Source organism: Ambystoma mexicanum, chromosome 9 (assembly GCF_040938575.1).
Source record: "Ambystoma mexicanum isolate Mex_15411 chromosome 9, UKY_AmexF1_1, whole genome shotgun sequence".
Lineage (NCBI taxonomy): Eukaryota > Metazoa > Chordata > Amphibia > Caudata > Ambystomatidae > Ambystoma > Ambystoma mexicanum.
Genome location: NC_090931.1, coordinates 799,102,159 through 799,124,957, shown reverse-complemented (window position 1 = coordinate 799,124,957; position 22,799 = coordinate 799,102,159). Strand labels below are relative to the sequence as shown.

Below are 22,799 nucleotides of genomic sequence, written 5' to 3'. Positions count from 1 at the left end.
TAAATATAAAAAATACCAACATCAAATTCTTGTTAGCTGGATATATTTTTTTTTCACAGAACACCGTTTGCAGTAAAAGGAACTGGCATTGCAGTCTGTTGGTACAATGGCATGTTTTACAAGAAAACTGTTACATGTTCGTCCTTCAGCTTTAGAAAAATCACTAACTGTATACCCTAGTGTGAAACTCAGCATTTATGTTCGCAAATATTTTCTCAGAAGTTTTTATTGTTCATTTTCAGTTTTTTATAAACATTTTCAAGGTTTATAAAAAAATAAAATAAAACAAAAAATGTTCTGAAGAATACTCTCCCCTCCCCCCATTACATCACAGCTAGCAGAATGTGATAAAATTACATTATATTCTTAAAATACTTTCGGCAAAGTTGCATTCTACTTGCTAACAGCACCGTCAGCAAGTAAATTGTTGTTTTGTAGTTTTTTTGCCAACTTATTTTTTTTTAAAAAAATAAAAAAAATTGCTCCGACTAATAATTCTTAAAAGGCATACACAATCTCTAAAAGGGAAACAAAAGAAAAGAACTAAGTGCTGAGGTACGACAACACCCTGAGGTAGATTTTCTTCGTTTTTGTGTTTTACTTGTTTTTTTTAAACTTTTAAAAATATTTTTTAAAAATCTGCACTGTTCATGCCCTGCGCCAACAACCTCTTTGCAGTATTAGTTGCTTTATAAAAACAATCTTTTCTCTTGAAACTGGTGGCAATGTCCCACAGATACAATGTAAAAAAGACCAAGTTTGCTTGTATGTTTTTGAATTTTTTTAGGCTAATACCAGTAAGTGTGTAAGTGTGTGTGTGTGTATATCTCTCTATATACATATATACATTTACAAAACAAAGGCATGCCATACCAATAAGAATGAATGTACCAAAACAAATAATGTGACGAGCATCAGAACAAGATTTTGTAATATATCGGACCATTAACTTTAACATTTCAAACAGCCGGACAAACCATATATGCAATAGTAGACTTTGTGATATCACATTTATCCCACTACTAGGCCACTCATTGGTGAAGACTCTGCTTCCCTCCTTCTCAGGGACCACGAGTAGTAAGATCATGATATTACACAGTCAACAATATATGTATAGCTCAGTGCAGCATATTAGACATTTAATCGTTTCTGACATCATCCTTAACAAATTTTAAAGTGTTCCTCTACAACATTACGTGCACCATTTTCAATTTTTTTCGTACGTTTCTGCTCATTTTAGATTTCCCTGCAACGAATAAATAGGAGGTCTCGAGAAATGAATACATTTCTGAAGTCTTCCTGTACATTTATTTATTTGCATAACGTTGTAAACAAACATGTGAGATATGATCAATTCCCATAGAACAAATTAAACAAATGCATGGGGAACATATTAGTGTTTTCACAAACAAATCATAACACCTGAATCCTAAAACCTTTTCACAGTTTAAAAAATATACTTTTTACACCCGGTGAAAGAAAATAGAACAACAAAATGGAGAAAGGCGACTTTGCTGTCTTTTTGAAGTGTATACGTTATTGAATGGAAAGCTTACTAAATGACCAGGGTTTGGATAATATCAGCTGGCTCGGTATGACCCTTGGGTTTGTTGCCGTTTTGAATCGACTGTGATCCTCATTTATTGAGGCATTGTTTCAAGTGCTGTTGTCTTAACTGTTATGCTCTGTCTGGTGTCTAAGTCAACACCCACTCTCGTGGTCATTTCGTTGAGAAAAACGTAAATTGCAAATTCCCACTGGGGACCTTTCTAAGGGTTAGACCAAAAGCAATATAAAAGATGGACATGTTATTATTACCACTTACATTATGGTATTTCAGTGCAAGTTTATTCAACCGGCAATGTAGTAAAAGTGGCAGCAACACCATGTCCACATTGTTTACTGCATACCATCCAACTCTGAACAAGTTCCTTCCCTTTGATATTGAAAATGTCATGCTGGTGTAAAACCGCTTGTTTTCTGCAGGCAGGGAATTTGGAAAAGGAAGACAAACGGTAATCACTTTCCATGCCCCCACTCCACTTGCAAAATCTTTAAAAATTCTCTGAATTTCACCACTTTTACCACTTTAGGGGACCCAAAAATAAGTCTCTTCACATTTGTGTCCTTTTCACTAGCTTGACTGCGACTCGTATAACCTTTTTTACCCACATTTCTTAACATTACTCCTTAATGAAAAGGGCATTTGCTGAAATAGTTGCACTTTGTAATATACCAGGGGTTTTTGGTGATTAATGTTATACAGTCCTACATATTAATATCAAATACTGCTTGGGCCAAGACGTCAGACCGAAAGAACTGAAAAAACCAACAACGAAACATCACCGGAATTGACTGCACTGATAGTATTATTTGTGCCATTGGTGCATCCACCATAGGTACGTTTTCTGTGCAACATGTCTCTGGTATTCCATGTATATCAAATAATGTATGTTGGGTACCACAGTGGGCACATGGAAAAGGTATCCTATTTTTATAATAACAGGACCAGTGCACATGCAATGTTTTTTAATTAACCGGGGCTGTACAGACTGCAAAACGCGTTGACGTGTTAAGGCTTCAATGCCCTACTGCTAGTGGGACAATTCAGTCCACAGTATAGATCCTCATTAACATGCTTTCCTCTTTAGAAGGACACCGCTCACACCCCAGTCAATGTTTGATGCCAGAGTCTAAGAATAATCAAGAAAACAAATGTAAAAAGCCTTAAAGACTCTTGTTCCTTTGTCTTGAGTGTCCACTGTGGATCTCATCCTTTATTCCGCCACCATAAGTGCGCTTAATTCTCATTCTCCACCCTTCTTTGTTGGCGGGTCGTGTGCTGTAATTGTTTTTCAAACACATATGCCCAATGCCATCTCCAGGGGAAAGGCTATGTTTCTGTGGATACCCCCAAGTAGAGGTAACCCTTCAAAGAAAGATGCTGGCTAGGTTTACATGGCTCACCAGCGATGCCACAGCATCCTTCTCTTCAGCTACCACCAACCCGTACCGATGCAGCCCATGACTCTGGATCCAAGACCACCACCACCTCCGACTCCAGCCGTGGGTTTTACTGTTGTGCATTTTACTCTTAATACAGGCTCCAACTATCGCTACAGTGACACTCTTCATGGCACCATCGGCGCACTACAAGGGCAGCAGCCAAGCCACTTCAAAGGGCCACCAATAATGCTGAAGAAGCTCAATTAATCGGATGTTTTGTCCCTCAGCAAAGTAATTTTAGTGCAGGGCCTGGTTGGAGTTGAGCACAAAGCCATCGTTAGGGGCTGATGCATGGATAAAACCCCCAGAGAGCCATTTATGTTTTGCCTTCTGCTTCCCATGTGTGCATAGACGCTTCTATATTTTCTTCAGAAGATGAACTCATTTTGAAGACAGGGGCAGTATTATGAGGATGTTAAGAACTGGTTTCCTGGGAATATGGCCGACAGAGAACCTGTTGCTTCTTCATGAATAATGCTTAATAAATTACAGTAAATATGATTGCTGCAACTGCTACCACCCTGACTGAGGAGGTTTAAAAGAGAGGAAATGTTCTATTCTGACAAAGTGTCACATAGCCAGTTCGAACAGATTATTTGACACAATCTGCAAAGGAACATTCCAGTACACCAGTCAAAGAAGGTCTCAACTGTGTGGATATTTGCAATTCATCTACAGTCAACAATGCATAAGCTCTGATCTTGCTTGGATGCCATGTGTGGCAGCCTGCTTTAAGATAATATTTTTGCCTAGACTGTAGTTGGAAAGGTTTAAATCTACAGGGACTGCTATGGGACTCTCAAATAATATGTACCGAAGAGCATATTTTGGACGTAAAATCATTGTTTTAGTGATGTTTCTAAGAGGATACATACTTCTTATGCAGAATATTAATTCCTGTCCTCCTTCCGACCGGCCTTAGTTCAAACATTCTATCAAACTGCCAGAAATACAGATCTCACTGAGGGCGAGCGCAGGGGGAGATTGTACTTTTAGCTCTGTGACCAACACGTCCAGTTGCCTTACACCCAAGAACAGCAATACCATCAAACATAATTAATCAGGGTCCTCACCGGGAGTGGGATATCCAATCTTTTAATATATGTATTTTTCGACTGCATAGATCACTACCACGGAAACCCCTTACTTTGAGGGCCAGACATAACTTCGACATGCTGCTGCTAACAAGAAAAGATTTGCAACCGGAGCGGTTAGATTAGACTATGGAATAAATGCATGTTCATGCCAACAAACATTCAGAAGAGCCAAGTAAAATGTACTTAAATGTCATGAACACTGTATTTAGTAGAGAGTGACCTGTGTAGAGCTACTTTTTGAATTATGCAACTCTAATGATTCTGACAGTCCTACTGTAACATTCTGCTTACTGTAAGCTGTCTCTGAATATCTAAAGTCATTTACTTTAGGATGTGGTTTGGGTGGCCATGTGTGGCACACTTTTTCTGTGGTTATGTCTTCAACAAATCCAAACAAAATCTATCAACCGCAGAGTGGAGGAGGCAGATTCCGTATTATTTCAGTCCAACCATACTCTGCAGGAAATCTGGGCTTTCACTTCACAAACTCCTCACAAGTGGGTCCATGTACTTCTGCTGTGGATGAGGCAGGATGCATGAACATTTCAGCCAATTAAGGCTCAGGAATACATTTCAGCCAATAATTGCCTGAATTAGGAAACATTTATTGAAATAATGTCAATAACGTTTATTTTGTTATGTTGTTAACATAACATAATACTACACCAGCCCTCTTCCTTTCATTGGGCGGAATGCATCAATTCAGAGAAGCCACTGCTCTCCCTGAAAAATCCCTACAAATTTAGTTAACAGATTGTGCGCTCATGCCGTCATTCACATCCACGGTACTTCAGGTCAGCTTTCATTCACCCCTACTAACATAGTACAGTCCTTGTCTGCTGGGCAATTGAAAACAAATTATATAATCTTACGCTGGACGTTTCTGAATTCATCATTTCTGTGCACAGGCCCCAGAAAGAAACCATGAAAGCTGAAGATAACTTTGAAACGAACCTTAGGGAGTAAAATTTATCGGATTCAGAGTCTTATGACTTTTAAATTGGGGGGAATGCTAGGTGCTAGGATCCATTCCAGAGCAAGACTGTAGAATCTCATGGAACCTTATGGCAGATCCTAACAGTGTGATCAGGAGTACAACAGATCTCAGTATTGCAAATCTGATTAATACTGAATTTGCCAGCATTGAATATATTTCATTCTCATCTGTTTAAATACATTCACTTTGTCAGGCTGACATCTCTCTGGCAGTAGTTTCACTATAATAGTTCATTGTTCTTTGGATTTCCTCCACTCCCCCTCAACCAATAAATGGCTTTCCTGTAGCCCCTTCAGATCCGTTCACTGCCTAGATGGTGGAAATTTCAGTAAGAGTGTGCAATTCTAGAACATTATCTCTTTATAATTTTCAGCTGCACAAAATATCTTCCAAAGGAAAAACATTTTTGACCACCAAGCAAGAGCAGTTGCTGGCATCTGCTGGCCTTTACATCACAAAATCTTTATATTTCTGTCCATAACAAGGCATAATATGGCAGATATGGAATCTTTATTTGGCGTGCAGCCTAGATGTGCTCAGAGTAACACGGCATAAAGGGATTCCTCACTCGAAATGTATTTTGTTGATTGCACACTGATCACATTGCAATTAGCGGACATCTATAACTATGCTTCTTCTATGAGAAGAAGGGGCAAGGAGGATAGTATTTTACTGGTGCCTTTTGCTCTAAGACGTTCTCTGCTTTTCATGCCTAACGCACCCAAGTCTGCAAGTGCATGCAACTTTGAACTCCTTGAATACAGATGCGGACATGGGTATGGTGAGGGGGGGATCTCATAATATACACAAAGCATGCTTCCTTTGAGGACCTTTTGAGAAGGAGGTCATGTGAACTAGCATTTCTCACCTTCCAATGTTTGCCTATAATTTCATGCAGCGGAGGAGAGCACCAGTCATACAGTTAATAGTCAAATGAGGTGGGGAGGTCAGCAAAATGATCCTGCAAAGCTTATCAAACGACAGTGCGAGCATGGACTTTTTTGACTTCCTTCTACACTGGTAGGAAATGAGTACATACATGCACACAAGACATATTGTGGAGTTGTAAATAACACCTCCATACCATTAACTCTATTAACACTTAAAGGTGCCAAATGGAAGAATGTCCACCTTGTTTCTCTGAAGCAGACTCCAAAAAAGGAGCCAGCAAAAGAAAAATGAAATCAGGGTGTGTTCTCCAGGTACTTTGTAGTAAGAAAGAAAATACGATAGCTCAGGCTTGTTATGACTCAAGAATATTGAACAGGTTTGTCGTCAACTGTAGGCACTATTACAGTAGGTCTGGGAGGTTAGCTCAGGGCCAGCGCATTTGTCTTGGAACAATGCAGAGCAACACAGGTTGGAATCCCGGTCTGATGCTTAGAGACTGGTCTCCGGTATAAAGCGCATTATAAAATATGAATTAATTATTATTGCAGGCTTACAATGGATACCCAGCAGTCTTAATTCAGTTTTACAAATTGGTCCAAAGAGTTCTGGACCCAATAGTCACATATGTAAGGAATCAAGGTGCTTGTGTTTAATTTACTTTGAGAGCCATGCTGGATACAGTGGGAACATGTGTAAAAAAAAAAAACACACAATGTCCTTTTCACAAATGTAAGGACAGTACAAACCTTAAAATCTACCATACAGAGATGTTACAAAGCCAGTTAGGGATTGATATTTTCCTGCACTCATCTACTCACACACTGCAGACAGGGGATAAATAACGAACAAAAAGAACTGGACAAGCAGAGAAGGATAATGGGTTAGTGTCACTGGGAGGATGACTTCACAATAACAGTTTCAGTGAAGAACACATTGATGTTGTCTAACCAGTGTCACTGTCTTTTCAGAAGTGACAACCACTGCTAACATGTTGGATATTCCATATCGAGATAAGGCCGAAATCTGTGGTGTCCTATAGTGAAATGTGTGTGGACAACCAACACCTTTTTTTTAGGCTACCCAGACTTGTTCCTGCCATTGTTCTCCCATTCTCATGAGTGGCAGGGAAGTGGTGGTTCAGACGCAAAACACCACGAAAATGTATTACACAGAGCTTAGTCTTTCGATCCAGTGTCATCCAATGTACAAGAAACACCACTACAGATTTTTTTAAGCTGGTATGGCCAGGGATCTTAGATGTGGTATTGAATGTGCCTCAAATGAAAGATATTTTGGCTCTGGGTAATAACCATATAAACTCTTTAGCCACAAAATGAATGTGTAAAACCCACACTTCAGATCCATGCCGTCTCAACCATATTAAAGATTTCGGCTTTTTGCCCTTTGTGCCATAATTGAAGAGTCATCAGCAAACTGAGAAGGTCCAGTGTCATGGTGAATTTCATTGCATTCACCTGGGTGAGGCCCACATGATTCTAAGAACTCTTGCAACTGTCCATGGCTCACATGTTAGATTACCTGCATGCCATATCGTCTGTCTATGAACGTGGGGAAGATTGCTCCCAATGATCCGGCATTCCTGAGTTTACCGGGCGGATTCTTGAGGTACTAGAGTTTGGTCATCTGAATTTACCGGAAGATGTCCTTACACAAAGGGATAGCTTGGTATGTCTCTCCTTGTCCCAGAGGTAACTGCTCTGAATACCAGTTCAGAAAAGCACCACAAAATGTATAGGCATCTCCACTACAGTTATCAAAGACATATTGCCTTTCTCGAAATTGTAAAATGCATTTTTGCCCACACTGCACATTTCCGACTTCTCTTTCTTCTTCTATGCATGAAAAAGAGTTCTCTGTCCTGAATCTTGTAAAATAAAAACAGTTAGCCTAATAAAGATATAATTCTTTCAAGGTTGCCTATTACTGCCTTGTTTCTTTCGAAAAACAAAATGCATCTTGATAAGCAGCCTCTGAGGCCATGTAGAGCTTTTTAGACTAGAGTTACATCTAAAAAGTAGCATCCAAGTTATTGGAAATGTGCAAGATGGCATCAACAACATGGTTTAAACCCACAGTACTGTTCGACAAATCAGAATCTGCTGTATCACAAACTGATTATTTATTAAAGCAAGATAAGTGCTTGCTTCAAAGATCTGTTCCCCGCCAGTGGTTATAGATCTAAATTCTGGAGGGCCCAAAGCAGCCCTTCATACTTCTGATATTAATACATTGAGTACCATTAAATTGGATAACATTCAAAATCTAGAATTACAACATTTTGAAACTGGAAGAACCGGACATGCAGCATTTATTAGAAACGAGGTCAATATTATTTTCGAAAATATAGGGGCAAAATCAGGCTTCAGACATTCATTCGTAGGGCTTAAACGGACGGCCATATAGTGATATAGAAAACATGGAGATCAGCACTCGTCTTCAGACTGTTTAGACTGCCACAGAAGACATGGGAACTTAATATTGTCCTCATAGACTTCACCCAAGCACAGTTTGTGCCAAAACATAGATTGGATTCTGAGGGAGAAAGTTGTATGTTGAGTAGCACTAACCTTGGTTAGAAGGGTCTGTGAACTGTTAAGTTAGGCAGTTCTGAGACCGATACTAAGAACCAAAAGGATGACAGTATTATGCCCAATGCCCAAATGAGTCAGCTGAGAACTAAACACTTATTCAAATAGCTTTCATCAGCTTGTCGGTTTTCAACATGTCTTTACGGCCCTGCAATGTCATTACACACTTTTACTCTTTGCGCAACAAGCAACTAACACACCTGCTTTCACCTTCCTTACTTTTGGAACTATAATCAAGTGTTTCTTAGTTGACCACAAGGCTAAAAAATGATTGCAGTGGAAGAACACTACCTTAAACTAGGTCAGACAGGGACTTGAGAAGGCTATATGGACCACGCAAAGAATCTTAAATATGATCTTGTCAACTATTGGCAATCCAAAATGTTTGGCCAATTCTGGAGATCTATAGTTTAGTTGTGCCTTGCTAGCCTGAACACTGCCATGTCTGCTTTGTTTTCAAAGCTATGAAGGCACTTTAGAATTAATAAAAGTAAGAGTATTTAACTTGTCATAAGCTTTACCTAGATTTCTCAAGGACAAGCCGATTCTGAAAACACCCCCAAATCTAATACAACATGTAGTATCAGATTTACATATACTAAATGCGCCTACCTACATGCTTGCCTAATTCTGCAAAGCAATGCATATCAGCTTGTCTACATTAGAAATGAAAGGGGAAAAGAATAGATGTTTGCCAGAACGCAATACTTCAAGGATGCATGCTAGGTCTTCCTGCAACATGGAGGAAGGAAGAAATGCAAACAAGGTACTCACACTGTGGAAAGCTGCTTGCACCAATTACTATTCCAAAGCAAATAAGATACTAAGCCTAGGTAAACTTGGGGCAGAACAGCAACAATGTCAGTGCAGTAAATAGGTAAATCCGTAAAACGGAGGTTGGTGCATGCCTTCACAAGTTGTCTGAATGTCAATGTCAGGGCTTCAGCACTTGTGTTTAAAGTCCTGAATCCCAGTTAAAATACTGCTAATCTTAAAAGTATGTAAATATGTAAAGCTGCAGAGAAATAAATGACTTGCGTAACAGTAAATTTGTTTCAGAGCACTGATATCTTTCATTTATGCAAACGAGGCCAACTGATCCTTGCCTGTATGCTGAGAAAACCTATGAAAGCACAATGTCCTGCCTAAAAGAATTTGAGACGGTTGATGGTGGGGAGGGCTTCAACTTCTAAACCCCCATTCGTAGGGAAGCAAAACCTCTCAAACAGTGGATTAACTATTTAAAGTGAAACTACTTAGTTAAAGTCATTGAGGATTCCTGGCCCGGCAAATCATAAGCTATTACAAGAAGCATGTGACTCTTAAATATAAAAAAAAGCTGAGAACTACCATATCAGATACGCAATTCCTTTGAATGGTGCCATAATGGTATTACCGGAGTACTGGTGACATGCTAAATCTCATCACCCCAAATTGCATTATGGGGGGAAAAGTACATGACTACCAATAAGGTATGCAAATATTATATGATCAACCGATTTGTATTTATGGTGTTGCAAAGAGAAACGATGTAAATATGGAAATAATGCTCTACATAAAAACATACATATTCAGTATATGGAACAATCTCGTTAACTTAGTTATACCTGAGAATCACGGCTCAAATTCCGCACAGGATGAAGTTTCTGTGTATTATATGTTGTGTAGATCTTATTATGTGAAAAGGAAACTATCTCTTAGTATTTTTTTCCCGTGAAGGTAATATCTTAGACTTGATGACATCATCATGATGACACATTACACTCAATGGTATCAAATGATATGTAATACTCAATGACATCCCAGTCAACTCTGAACTAAATTTTAAGTTCTGCGAATGTTGTTTCTTAGCCCAAATATTAAACAGAACCTATTGCTGCTGCCTTGGTCAGTCACAGCTGAACGCAAGGAAGGGGGCGCAGTAGCTGTGGCATCACAGAGGCCTTCAGCATCAACATTGCCCTATCGTCTAAGGAACAGCAAAAGGTAATTGTTTGACGTTCAAAACACAGCCTTAGACAAGTGGATAAAAATAAACATGAAGGCAGTACATTACTATTGATAATGTTGCTGCTAAAATAAAGGGCATGCATGCGATTCCTGCAGAGATGTCAAACCACTTAATAAAGACATTCTACTGAAAAGGTGTCATTATTTCACTGAATATAGAAACAGATTTGCCTTTCTTCAAACATAAAAAATAGATTTTCTATTCAAGTAATATATATCAGTATTGTGAAACAATGAATATCCTGTGATATTTTTCACTCATGGCAGTTCTGCAGCAAATTACTTGATCCTTACATCTGCAAAACTCCTTCAGTGAGAAATATCAAGATATATCACAAGATGTATCGGCATACATTATGCTCTCTCTCTCTGTACACACACACACCCACATATATATATATATGTATATATAAAAATACATATATATATAAATACACAAACACACTTATGATATGTAGTTACGCTTCTAAAGTGGAAGTCATGTCCTTATGTAGAATTTTAAACCACTTTAAACTGAGAAAGAGAGAAAAAAATGTTTCTTCTAAAGTATGCAAAAGCCAGTTTGAAACCTGTGAAGTAGAGGGAAAAAAAATGGTAGACCGCGAGTTAGACACAGAAAAATTAACTAAGGGACGATATCCCTTTCGCTGGCACTCACACAGGCTACTAAACTGCATTTTTTGTGTTTTGTTTTAACTATCAAAATAAATTATCATCATCTAGGTCTCATATTTATCCATATACATTTTTGCTTGCTGAAAAACCTAAAAATTATATTTCCATTCTATCCAAAGTTAAACATACCTGAAAGCTGCTAGCTTTCACTTAAATCCATAAAAAAACTGCATTAGTTTTATTAATTGATATATTATTTCTAAAATATATATTACTTCTGCTAAAGCTGTCTTATTAAGCATTGCAGAGTGCTTGATTTTATTGTACAATTTCTTCTAACATGTACATAAACACGTACAAAGTCAGATTAAAAAAGGTTTTCATTCATATTTGTTTTTCCCTAACTTCAGCCTGTCAGTCCAACTAAAGGGATAGCGTCGCGCATAGTGTAATTAGAAAGAACATGTCATCTTTGTAATGGGAGAAGAGAGAGAGGGTGACTGCAAGGCCTTCTTGCTGCAGCCCTTGCTTGCATGTCCAGAACCACCTTCTTCTGCCCGATCGTCCCAGGCGGAGCCCCAGCCTTTGGCTGACTTAGGATAGTCTTTGGTTTAGTTCCCAGTCCGTCGTCATATCTTTTCTTGGTGTTGGGAGGGCTACATTCATAGGCTGTTGCTCGCTGGCACATTTCATGTTCACTTGCTGCGATGCGATGAAGGGGGTGCTCCCTGATGATGCTTCTGCTCCTGCTGTTTCACCTGCTGTACAATTTCCCTGATCTTGCGCTGTGCAGTCTAGATGAAAGAAAAAAAAGGTCTACTTAATGCCAAGAACTGAAAGTGATCTGCACAAATCTTGTGTACGACTGTTCACTTTCTGACATTTCTTTTCATTTGTGAAGCTTAAGGAAATTGGTTAAATAAAGCTGCAGCATCAAAAGCTTTGATTGCAGACAGATGCAGTGCAGATCCAAGATTAGCCAGAGGAATGTGTGCTTACCTATAATGCCAGACATCCAGAGCGTGTGGTTTGTAGACTGATAGGTGACTGCATAGCATAGACGCTATCAAACTAGAAATAAAGGAACATCGGAATCCCTGCAGGGCATCCAGCATTCACCCAATAGCATTAGTTCACTTTAGAGTACTGCTCTCCAAAGCAAGAGGTTGCGACACCCAACTTGAAGCTTCTTGGACTGGGTGGGAAATGGACGGACCACAACCTCCATTTTAGCACAATCTGCTTTCTAGGCGAAAGTGCTGTGTCACTATGCAGCTGCGAGAACGCATCGAGCTACAAGGAAGCTGCTTCAGTGAGCGTTCAGACCTGCCAACACCAGATATGATGGGACTGAAAGTGTGAGAAGGCTATGGAGGGCAGCCAGGGGCCCAGTGATCATTGACAATGGAGGGAGAGGACACACGACGGCAAACAAAGTCTACAGACTAAACCCTGAGCAGAGGGGAATTACCATCACAACACTCAGGCTACACGTATTGTAGGGTTTATAGTAATTGCGTCGAAAACAAAGGGTCGACACACCAAAGCATCGAAAATAAAGCATCTAATGCCAAAGCATCGGCAGTCTATCTTTAACATGGAAAAGTGCCTTTCCATCTAAACCAGTCCATCGAAAATATAAATTGACTGGTTTCAATGGAAATGCACTTTACATGCAAAAGATAGCATTTAAAATGCATTCTTTTGTAACGTTAAAACGTTACCTGGAGCTGTCCAGTGCTGAAATTTTGGCACTGGCCAGCTCCTTATAGCGTTTAATTTTTATTTTGTATATAGGGGGGATATCGGGGGGGGGGGGGGGAGTTCCCCACACCCAGCCCCCCCACGTCCACCCCCCAACCCTAACCCTAACGTAACCCTTAATCTAACTCTAGCCCCAACCCTAATGTAACCCTTAATCTAACCGTAGCCCCAGCCCTAACCCCCAACCCTTATGTAACCCTTAATCTCACCCTAGCCCTAACCCTTAATCTAACCCTAGCCCTAACCCTAATGTAACCCTAATGTAACCCTTAATCTAACCCTAGCCCCAACCCTAACCCCCAACCCTTATGTAACCCTTAAGCTAACTCTAGCCCCAAACCCCAACCCTAATGTAACCCCAACCCTAATCTAAACCCTAATCTTAACATTACATTTCGATGGATCCATCGAATTTTATTCAACTAAATGGGCATTCTATGGAATGGAATTTCGATGGAAAAAAATTTATGGTTTGGTGTTAGATGGTTTGGTTTGTCGATGCAATGACTGGATACCGTATAGTAGAAGTTAAAAGAAGCAAAGGAATAATAAACAGCTAATCTCTTAATGTTTGAAGTTATAAGAGTTGCAGGTAGGGTGGAATGATCTAATCTCTCAAAAATCATGGGGTGAACTTGGGGGTAGCTCTGAGTAACTGTCCCTGCGGAACAATACGATGAGCAAAAAGGAAATTACAAAGGTCGGACGAGGTGCTGGGGCCATGGGCACAAGTTCATCATCTACGTCACTTGTCTCTAAATGTTGATACCCCCTCACAAATTAACAGCTTACTATTTTAAAACATGTTTTTATCATTTTATTTGCAACAAAATAAAACAAAGTCAGAGTAGGGATTTTACTTCACATGAGGGATCACATCATGCATTTAGTTATACATCTCAAGGCTGCAAACATTTCTTTTTGAAGTGAACTGTAATGGGACTTTACAGCAAAACAGTGAAGACAGACATAAAGCATGGTTCCGTTTTTCTTTCCGGCATGGCTGGACTAGTAAATTAGCCATAGACAATCCTCTGATGGTGAAGCACTAAACAGGATGCAAAAATATTTGTAACAATACGCATTCGCAAACTGGTACAAACTTTTAATCTAGCTCAAAACTGTAGACCCCTGTGTAAGTAGTGGAAAGGCCACATGGAGGAGCACAAGGACAGGTGGGGTAGGGATGGGCATCCTACCATCAGTAATCGGTCATAATAAGTGTTGTGTTCTTTGAGGAGTGGGGTGTCCATGACATGCTCATCTTGAGAATGCAACTGGATCAGCATGTCATTGATGGAGACCTTAACGAATACAACCAAAATTCTCTAGGTACGCCAATCACAAAATATTCTCAAATCATTTAATTAGATAGGTGCTATTTTAAGACACCATGTGACTGCCCCAAATAAGACTATTAAAAAAGCAGCTATTAAACATACCTCTTGCCACGACAAGGACTGTAGAGAAGCGAAAAATACTCTGATAGAATGTGCTGAAAAATGTGAATAATGTAGTGAGGGGTGAGCTCAGCCAAGCTAGACTTGCATATAAGAAGATGATAGCAGTGAAAAAGAAGGAACATGAAGCTAACCTATGGCAGGTAATATTTTTGACTTCCCAGAGTAAAGATTCTTCAATGTTTTGAAGGCTTATTACTGCATGTCATTGAGCGCCAGAAAATATTCTTCATGCGAGCATCATTACCACATGCTGGGAAGACTAGTTCAATAATCTTTATAGAGTAGCGAGTAGTATCATGACCTAGTATCCTGGTACAAGACATTCCAGTACAATCTCCATTAACTTTTACTCTTAATGAAATCACTGAAACAATTCTGTTACAAAAATCGAATAAAGCCCCTGGGCCTATGATACCTGGAAATTTACTCAAAATCAGAGAGATAGATATGGGCTCCATATTACTACTTATTATTTAACGCAGTAACTAGTGAGAATAAGGCACCCAAGTCCTGGACAAGTGCCAAAATAGTTCCACTATACAAAAGGGTGGACGTGCTGCACCTTGCAATTATCAGACAATGGGCCTCATTACACGATAGGCGGTAAACCATACCGATACCACCATGGAGAAAAGGGGAATTACCACCCCATTCCAAGGTTGGTAGGGCGGTAATTCCCCCTTCCTCCATGGCCCTTCCCCATTCCCATGTTTGCCCCATAGGGCTCAATGGGAATGGGGAAGGAGCCAATTATGGTAACGCAAATTGCGGTACCGTAATTAGCACCAAAGTCCCTTTGCGGGTCCCAAATTTAATGGCTGGTCTACAGCAGCCATTAAGGTCGGGTCCCGCAAAGGGACCTCGTAGTAAGGTGGTAAGGGTTTACCGGTAAAGGTACCCTTACCGTTATCGGTAAACCCTTACCACCTACCGTGTAATGAGGCCCAATGTCTCTACTTGATTCGACTTGGAAAAAAATTGCAATGGTAGTCCTAGGTCACCAACAAATGGGCCTCGAAGCTGAATATTGGTGACCATCGTCAAGCTAGATTTAAGGATGGCATCAGTATGAAAGATCAATGTTTTAGACTAATGTTAATACTAGACTAGTATGTGGAATTAAAACAAGTGAATATTTTTACAGTCGATTTACATACTACATTTGATACAGTACCTCATGCTAAGCTCTTGGAAGTCCTGAGAGCCTATGGTATACTGTGTCCCCCAATTGTTGTGTGAGTGAAATGATGCTGTGATTAGATGGGCTATGGGTGGAGAAACTACAAAACCCAACCAAGTGCAGAAGGGTATCCGGCAGGGGTGTGTTTTCTTGTTATATATTAATGGCTTTATAAGCAAATGATTGAATGTGCCAACCGACGCTCCATCCCTGGCTGGGGACACATTTCCATTTTTACTCTTTGCGGATTATGCTATTTTAATTTTGCAAAAATAAAACAATTGCAACTATTTTCATAGTAAAAGGTAGCTGTTAATAAATATCAACAAGACAAAAGGCCTCATCACGAGTTGGGCGGTAACCAATACCGCCGGGGCTATTAGCCCTACCGCCAAACCCCCGGGGCTATTAGCGCCGGACACGGGTTTGGCGGAACGGTTGGTTCCCATTCCCCATTCGGGAATTCCCCATTCCCCATTGGGCCCAATGGGGAATTTTTGTGCTATTACCGCCGGCAGTAATGGCGCCAAAAATCGGCAACATCGCAGCAGATTTGCTCCAGCTCAGAGTTAGGGGCAAATCCGCAAAGCCCATGATCTGGCAGACCCTTAAATGTGGCGTTGATAGCGCTACCGCTGCATTTAAGGGTTACCGCCAGACTCGTGAGGAGGCCCAAAGTCTATGATCTTCACAAAAAAAGAAAAAAACTTGTGTTCAAGTTTTGCCTGGATACTGAGCAAATAGAGCAAGTAAGATATTATGACTATCTGGATGTAAGTAACAAGTTATTTACCTGTAACTGTTGTTCTCCAGCATGGGTCTGGCATGGATTCACATGCTCATGAATATTCCGTCTTCAGGCCGGGAATCCTTGGTAAAATAAACAGTTTCATTTTCACTTACAAACTATCTTTCTCCTATAAACCAATCACTGAGCTCTGGGTCATACTGCCCCCAGCCAATGACTGCCCTCTCCCTAAGCCCCTCCTCTGGCAGCCATCTTCAGATTTGGTAGCATGTAAAGTGGCAGTATGACCAAGAAGAGCTGCAGAGGTGAAGGAGAGAGGGTTCGCATGTGAATTCATGCCACATCCATGCTGAAGAAAAACAGTTACAAGTAACAAGAATGGGGTCTGGCATAGATTCACATGCTCATTAATAAAAAATACATAGCAGTACATCATTATACAACTACAGGAGGTGGCAAGGCTCAACAGAAGGAATTACTCTGGAACAGGCTCACCATCAAGCGAACCGGTTGCGTAGCATTGCTTGACCGACCCTGGACTCCTCCCTGGAATCCCTGTCGACGCAGTAGAATCTTGTGAAGGTGTGCATAGACCACCAAGTAGCAGCCTAGCAGATGTCCAGCAGGGGCACACCAGACAGGAACACTGTTGACTCAGCGATCACTCTGGTGGAATGGGCTCTCGGACGGCTGGGCAGCAGTCGGTTTGCCAACCGGTTACAGTGTGTTATACAGCCAGAGAGCCACCTGAAAATGCAAGCCTTGGACAAAGATTTTCCATGGTTCACAGGACCAAAGTTCACAAATAGTTGTGACGTCTTCCGGAAAATGTTCCGGAAACTCTTTGTGCGTGCCACATAGAACTTCAGAGCATGCACCACATCCAGTGAGTGCAAAGTCCTTTCAGCTGGCGACAAAGGAGTCGGAAAAAACACAGGCAACACCCAAGGTTTGTTGAGGTGGAATTCCAATGGAACTTTCGGTATGAAAGAGGGGCGCGTCCTCAGCTCCCCCTTGTGTCTTGGAAAGTCAGATAAGGCTGCTTGCAAGACAGGGCCTGGATCTCACCTACTCCCCTGGCAGAGGTGATGGCCACGAGAAAAGCCGTTTCCCACGAAAGGAACTTGAGAGGGACTTGATGCAAAGGCTCGAATGGGACCCACATGAACCTCATCAGTACCACGTCGAGTTCCCATGCCGGGGGTAGGCGCCTTCACCATTGGGAACAATCAGAACAGTCCTTTGAGGAACTCCTTGACTAGACGGTCTGACCAAAGAGAACACAGTCCTAGAAACCTGGTGTAGCGTGAAATAGCCACCAGATGCACTTTGATGGGGGCGTGCGCCAGGCCCGGCTTTGCCAAGGGCAACAAGTACGGAAGCATCTGAGGGGCCGTGAACCTCAGAGGGTTGATCACCTGCGTCTGGCGTCACATTGTGAAATGCTTCCAATTGTGCCCGTAGCACTTAAGAGTCGATGAAGCTCTGGCCCTGGCAAGGACTTCCCTACAGTCCACTGGTAGATTGTACCCACCAAACTCTAAGGCTGCAGGAGCCAGGCCTTCAGGTTCAGCGATCCTGGGTCATGAAGTAGGATTGTGCCTCCTTCTCTGGCGAGCCGGTCCGTGACCACCGGCAGCTTGACTGGAGGTGACATCGACAGGCTGAGAAGGTCTGGGTACCAAATCTGCCTCGGCCATGCCGAGGCGATGAGGATCATCCTGCATTGGCACCGTTTGAGTTGATTGATAACTCACAGCAGGAGAAGCAATGAAGGGAACGCGTACAGGAAGAGGCCTTCCCACTTGAAGGAAAATGCATCCCCCATGCTCCTCGGCTGGTGGAATGTGCTGGCGTATCTCTGGCATTTGGAGTTAGCTGCTGTCACAAACAGATAGATCTGGGGTCTGCCCCACCTGAGCAAGAGGCTGTCCACTTGATCCTGTAAAAGCTCCCACTCGTGGCAAGAGAGCAGCTACCTGCTGAGGGAGTCGGCGATGGTGTTCTTGACTCCTGCCTGGTGAAAAGGAATGAGGAACATCCCCTGGGTGATGGCCCAGTGCCACAAGTCCTGCGCCTCTCTGGAGAGCGCTGGGGATCTGGTGCCCCCCCCCCCTAGTCTGTGAGGGATGGAAGGAAAGACTGGAGGACCCAGAACACTGCTCACAGTTCCAAGACATTGATGTGGAGATCCCTCTCCTCTGGTAGCCACAGGCCTCTGGAGTGGAGACGTCCAGTGTGGGCTCCCCAGCACTCCAGGGAAGCATCCGTGGTGACCGTGCCCTGGTATAGGGGGCTCTGGAAATCTGTGCCCCCGGAGATGTTGGAGCGCACACCCCACCACCTTATCGCTCGACGGAACTCCTCGTCGAGAACAATCTTGTTGGCGAAGCTTCCGGACACCTGGATTCACTGAGCGTCCGGGAATTCTTTAAGAGGTCGAATCCGCAACCTGCAGAGTCTGATCAGGCCAATACACAACGACATCATGCCGAGCAGAGACTTGATGGTCCGCACTGTGGCGGTCTTCAGTGCCAACAGCCGTTGCACCATGCCCAGTATGGCTGCTATTCTCTCTTCCGAAGGGGCCGTCAGGCAGGAGACCATGTTGAGCCTGGACCCCAGGAACAGTGCATTCTGCGATGGAATCAAGCAGGACATTGGATAGTTCATGGCGAACCCCAGATCTGTCAACAGCCGGATGGTCCTTTCCGTGTGTTTGATGGCGACTTCCCTTGAGCCAGTCATCGAGGTACGGGAACACATGTATCCCTTGTAGACGCAGATGGGCCGCCACTAGTTCCAGGCTCTTCGTAAACACCCTGGGTGCCGAACTTCCGATGCTTCTCGTGAATGGGGACTTGGAAGTAAGCATCCTCCAGATCCAGCGACGTCAGGAAGTCTCCTTCCTCCAGTTGACCGAGCATGTGCTGCAACTTGACCATCCTGAATTTTTGGGACTTGAGGTACTTGTTGAGATACCGCAGTTTGAGAATGGGCCTCCATCCCCCGGTCATCTTCTTTAACAAGAAGTATCTGGAATAGACTCCGGAGCCCCGGAGTCGCTTTAGAACCAGCTCTATTTCCCCTTTTCTTAACATGGCCCGTACTTCCTGCAGGAGCTGAGGGATGTGCTGTTCCTGCCGGGCTACCGATGGTATCCGCGGACACTTCTGCTGGAACTCTAGAGTGTGTTCATGGGCAAGAGTGTCCAGCACCCATCAGTTGTTGGATATCTTTTCCCACTCGCTGACGAAGCCCGCCAGCTGGCCTCCCACCGGGCTGCATGGGTGAGCGCCCGACATCCTGGCCGGTTCAATCCTGCTTCGGCGTCTACATGCCGCCTTGGGAGCGGCGAGAATGGCGGCCACCTCTGAAAGCTTTGGAACGACCCCTGTAGGCCTCCTAGCTCTTGGAACGAAAGGGCTGGCGGTACAAGGATGATCCCCTGCCGAAACACTTCAGCAACCTGCTGGATTTCCCTCCTGAGGCGCGAAAGGAAGGACGATGTTGCTGAAGTGTGCCTCGGGCCGTCTCTGTGTCAGTCTTGATAGCATGCAACGATTTGTCGACAGCCTTCCCAAAGAGATTGTCCCTATCGAAAGTCATGTCCAAGACCCTTGTCTGAACTTCCTGCTGAAAGTTGGTGTCTCTCAACCAGCCACGATGACTGAGGCAGACACTGTTCCCCATCTGTTGGAATCCTCTGTCCGCAATGTCCAGGGCCAAGGTGATGGCATGGTCTGATGCCAACTTGCCCTTTTGGAGGATCTCCAGCGCCTTAACCCGTTTGTCGTTGGGGAGAAATTCCAAAAACGGGGCAATTTTAGACCACAGCTCCCAGTGGTATCTGGCGAGGATTGCAAGTGCATTTGCTGCCTTGACCATCGTTACTGCTGAGTAGATCAACTTTCTACCCACAGCGTCCAAATTCTTTCCCTCACTGTCTGGGGGAACGGAGGCTGAAGACAAGGAGTTTGAAAACTTCTTTCTCGCAGCCACTAAGACCACTGAGTCCGGTACTTCTTTTCCAGCCTGTCTCTTTTGGCCGGCGCTGAGGCGGGATTCCTCATAAGCGCCAGGCCCTCATCCCCAACATCGTCCAGGAGAGGCACCACCAGAATGATCTTCCTCTTGGCCTCACAACGTTGATAAAGGAAACCTTCCTTCTTTGTCTCTTCTAGCGTCAGCTGGAAGAGCTCAGACGCGTGGGTGACCATAGCATGGAATGATCCACGCTGCCGTCATCGTCTGTGTCCGTCGTCGCTGTGTCTGTCCGCGTATCGCTAGGGGGGAGGGCATGTGCAGCTGTTGATGAGGCTGCATAGGGTGCCATTTTCTCTTCTTCCCTGGTGGGGTGCCACTGGGGCCTGCACCGGGGGTGCCATCGGCATGATCTTCTGGATCTCTGACACCAGCGTGCGGAGAGTTGAAAGGATGTCCAGCGATAAGTCCCTGGGAGTTGTTGAGGGGGTAGGCCTGCTGGACCCAGCACCCACGCCGTCATCTGCATTCCCGCTGTCGTCATCCCCCTCGGCATTTCCATCATCGTCCTTCTCGTTCCGCATGTCCTCTGTGTCTGTGTGAATCGACACCAGGTCCTCTTCGTCCGAAGAAGAAATATCTGTGCCCTAGAGCACGGTAGAGGCCTCCACTCTCCCTCCCCCCTTTTTGCGTCCTGATGCGTCGGTCTCGGGATCAGGGATGGCATCCTCTTCTTCAGTGTTTTGTCCACCAGCTTGGCCGAGGCCTCCCACCTGGGAGGGAGGGCCACTCTGGGTGCTGTTGGGGTCCCTTGAACCGGGTGAGACCCTTTTGCCTTTGAGAGGGTGGCCGGCACCAGCTCGACCGTCGAGGATGACTTCGCCTGCATCACCTGGGCCTTCAAGGACAGGTCGGACACCTTACACTGCGCCTTGGTCTTCTGTGGCTTAGCCTGCAGTTTCCCCGGGTAAACCACCTTCCTCTTCGAGGAGGAGCTGGAGGGATGACTTGAGACGGAGGCAGATGGTGAAGATGAGCACGCCCTGCTCGTCGTGGGACCTGCTTGCGCGGTGACCCCGATGTAAACGTACTCACGGTGCTTGGCCTTGTCTTGGGCCCCCACAGATGGAGTGCCCTCAAAGGACTTAGAAGCCCGCTCCTTGGACCGGCTGGTCCTGGGTGAGGTATGCCGTTGTTTGCCAAACGGGGTAGAGGCCTTGGCATTGAGCACTGCCGCCAACCTACTGTGACAATCCTTGACGGTGCTCTTGGAGAAACCAAGGCAAATCTCACAATCCGCTTCCTTTTGATCCGGATGGAGACATTAGAGGCACTGTGACTGTTTGTCCTCCAGAAACACATTCCTCAATCCGCCGCTGGAGTAGAGCTTGAAGAGGGAAGATCCGTCCTTCTTTTCCTCCAACATGGTCCGGCGTGCGGTGTAGGCCTGATGGCCTTCTGGAATCTTCGATGAAACTTTCGACGATTCTTGCCCTTGAGGGGCATTGAAAGACGCCGACAAATGGATCCCTGCTTGACGGTCAAAGAAACGAAAGATCACAAAGGCTCGATTTGACAAAATAGGAACTTTTTAAGGAAAAAGCGCAAAAACGTAGAAAAGCTCTCAGAGCAAAATACAAGGACTCCCAACACTTGAACGTGTGGTAAAAATCTGAAAGTGGATGCCAGAGGAGGGGATTGCGGAGAGGGCAGTCATTGGCTGGGGGCAGCATCACCCAGAGCTCAGTAATTGGTTTATAGGAGAAAGACAGTTTGGGTATCAAGTAATATTGTCGACATAAATAATGTCGGCATACATATAGTCACCGCAAACGGCATAGGTGACATTAGTATGGGGACAATATAAGTAGTAAACAGGAGCAGGGGTTGCAGAAGTGTCCCCCGCTCCATTAAAAAAAATGTGGGTGTTGCGGAGGTGTCCCCCGCAGGTTCCATAAGATAATATCGCCGCCAAAAAACGATGCCATTCTTGCACGGCAACATTTTTGCGAGGACATTATCACATGGAACCGAAAGTTTGTAAGTGAAACCGTTTTTTCTTTTACCGAGGATTCCCGGCCTGACGACGGAGAATATTCAATAGCATGTGAATCCATGCCAGACCCCATGCTGGAGAATATATGGTTCTTACATGTAATCCGCATTCCTCCGTTATTCTCCCTCGTCACAGTGCTGATCTTATAACTCACTTGTGAGTCATTGGGGATATTTCTCATCACAGTACTGGGAAAGGGATCTTCATTTAGGTAACTTATTTTTCCTCGTTCAAGTACGTTTTAGGGGAATGGTAGGATAAGTACAACCCATGAGTCCAGTAGGCAACGGGCTGGTCATAGGGGTGTAGGAAGGGGGTCTAAGGTACCTTAATTTGCAGCGGTACCACGTCTCACCTGATGAGGTTTTGCCATCGCCCT

At 43.6% G+C, this 22,799-nt stretch overlaps 1 protein-coding gene across 2 annotated transcripts in view; it reads right to left on the bottom strand.

Annotated features, from left to right (window-relative positions):
* Nucleotides 1-26: 26 nt before the first annotated feature.
* IGF2BP2 (insulin like growth factor 2 mRNA binding protein 2) overlaps nt 27-22,799 on the bottom strand; it is a 1,316,273-nt gene continuing 1,293,500 nt past the window's right edge. For both annotated transcript variants that reach the window (XM_069615761.1, XM_069615762.1), the window contains one exon: nt 27-12,019. In XM_069615761.1, the coding sequence (XP_069471862.1) occupies nt 11,921-12,019 (99 nt within the window). In that variant the 3' untranslated portion in view covers nt 27-11,920. The remainder of the gene's footprint in view (nt 12,020-22,799) is intronic.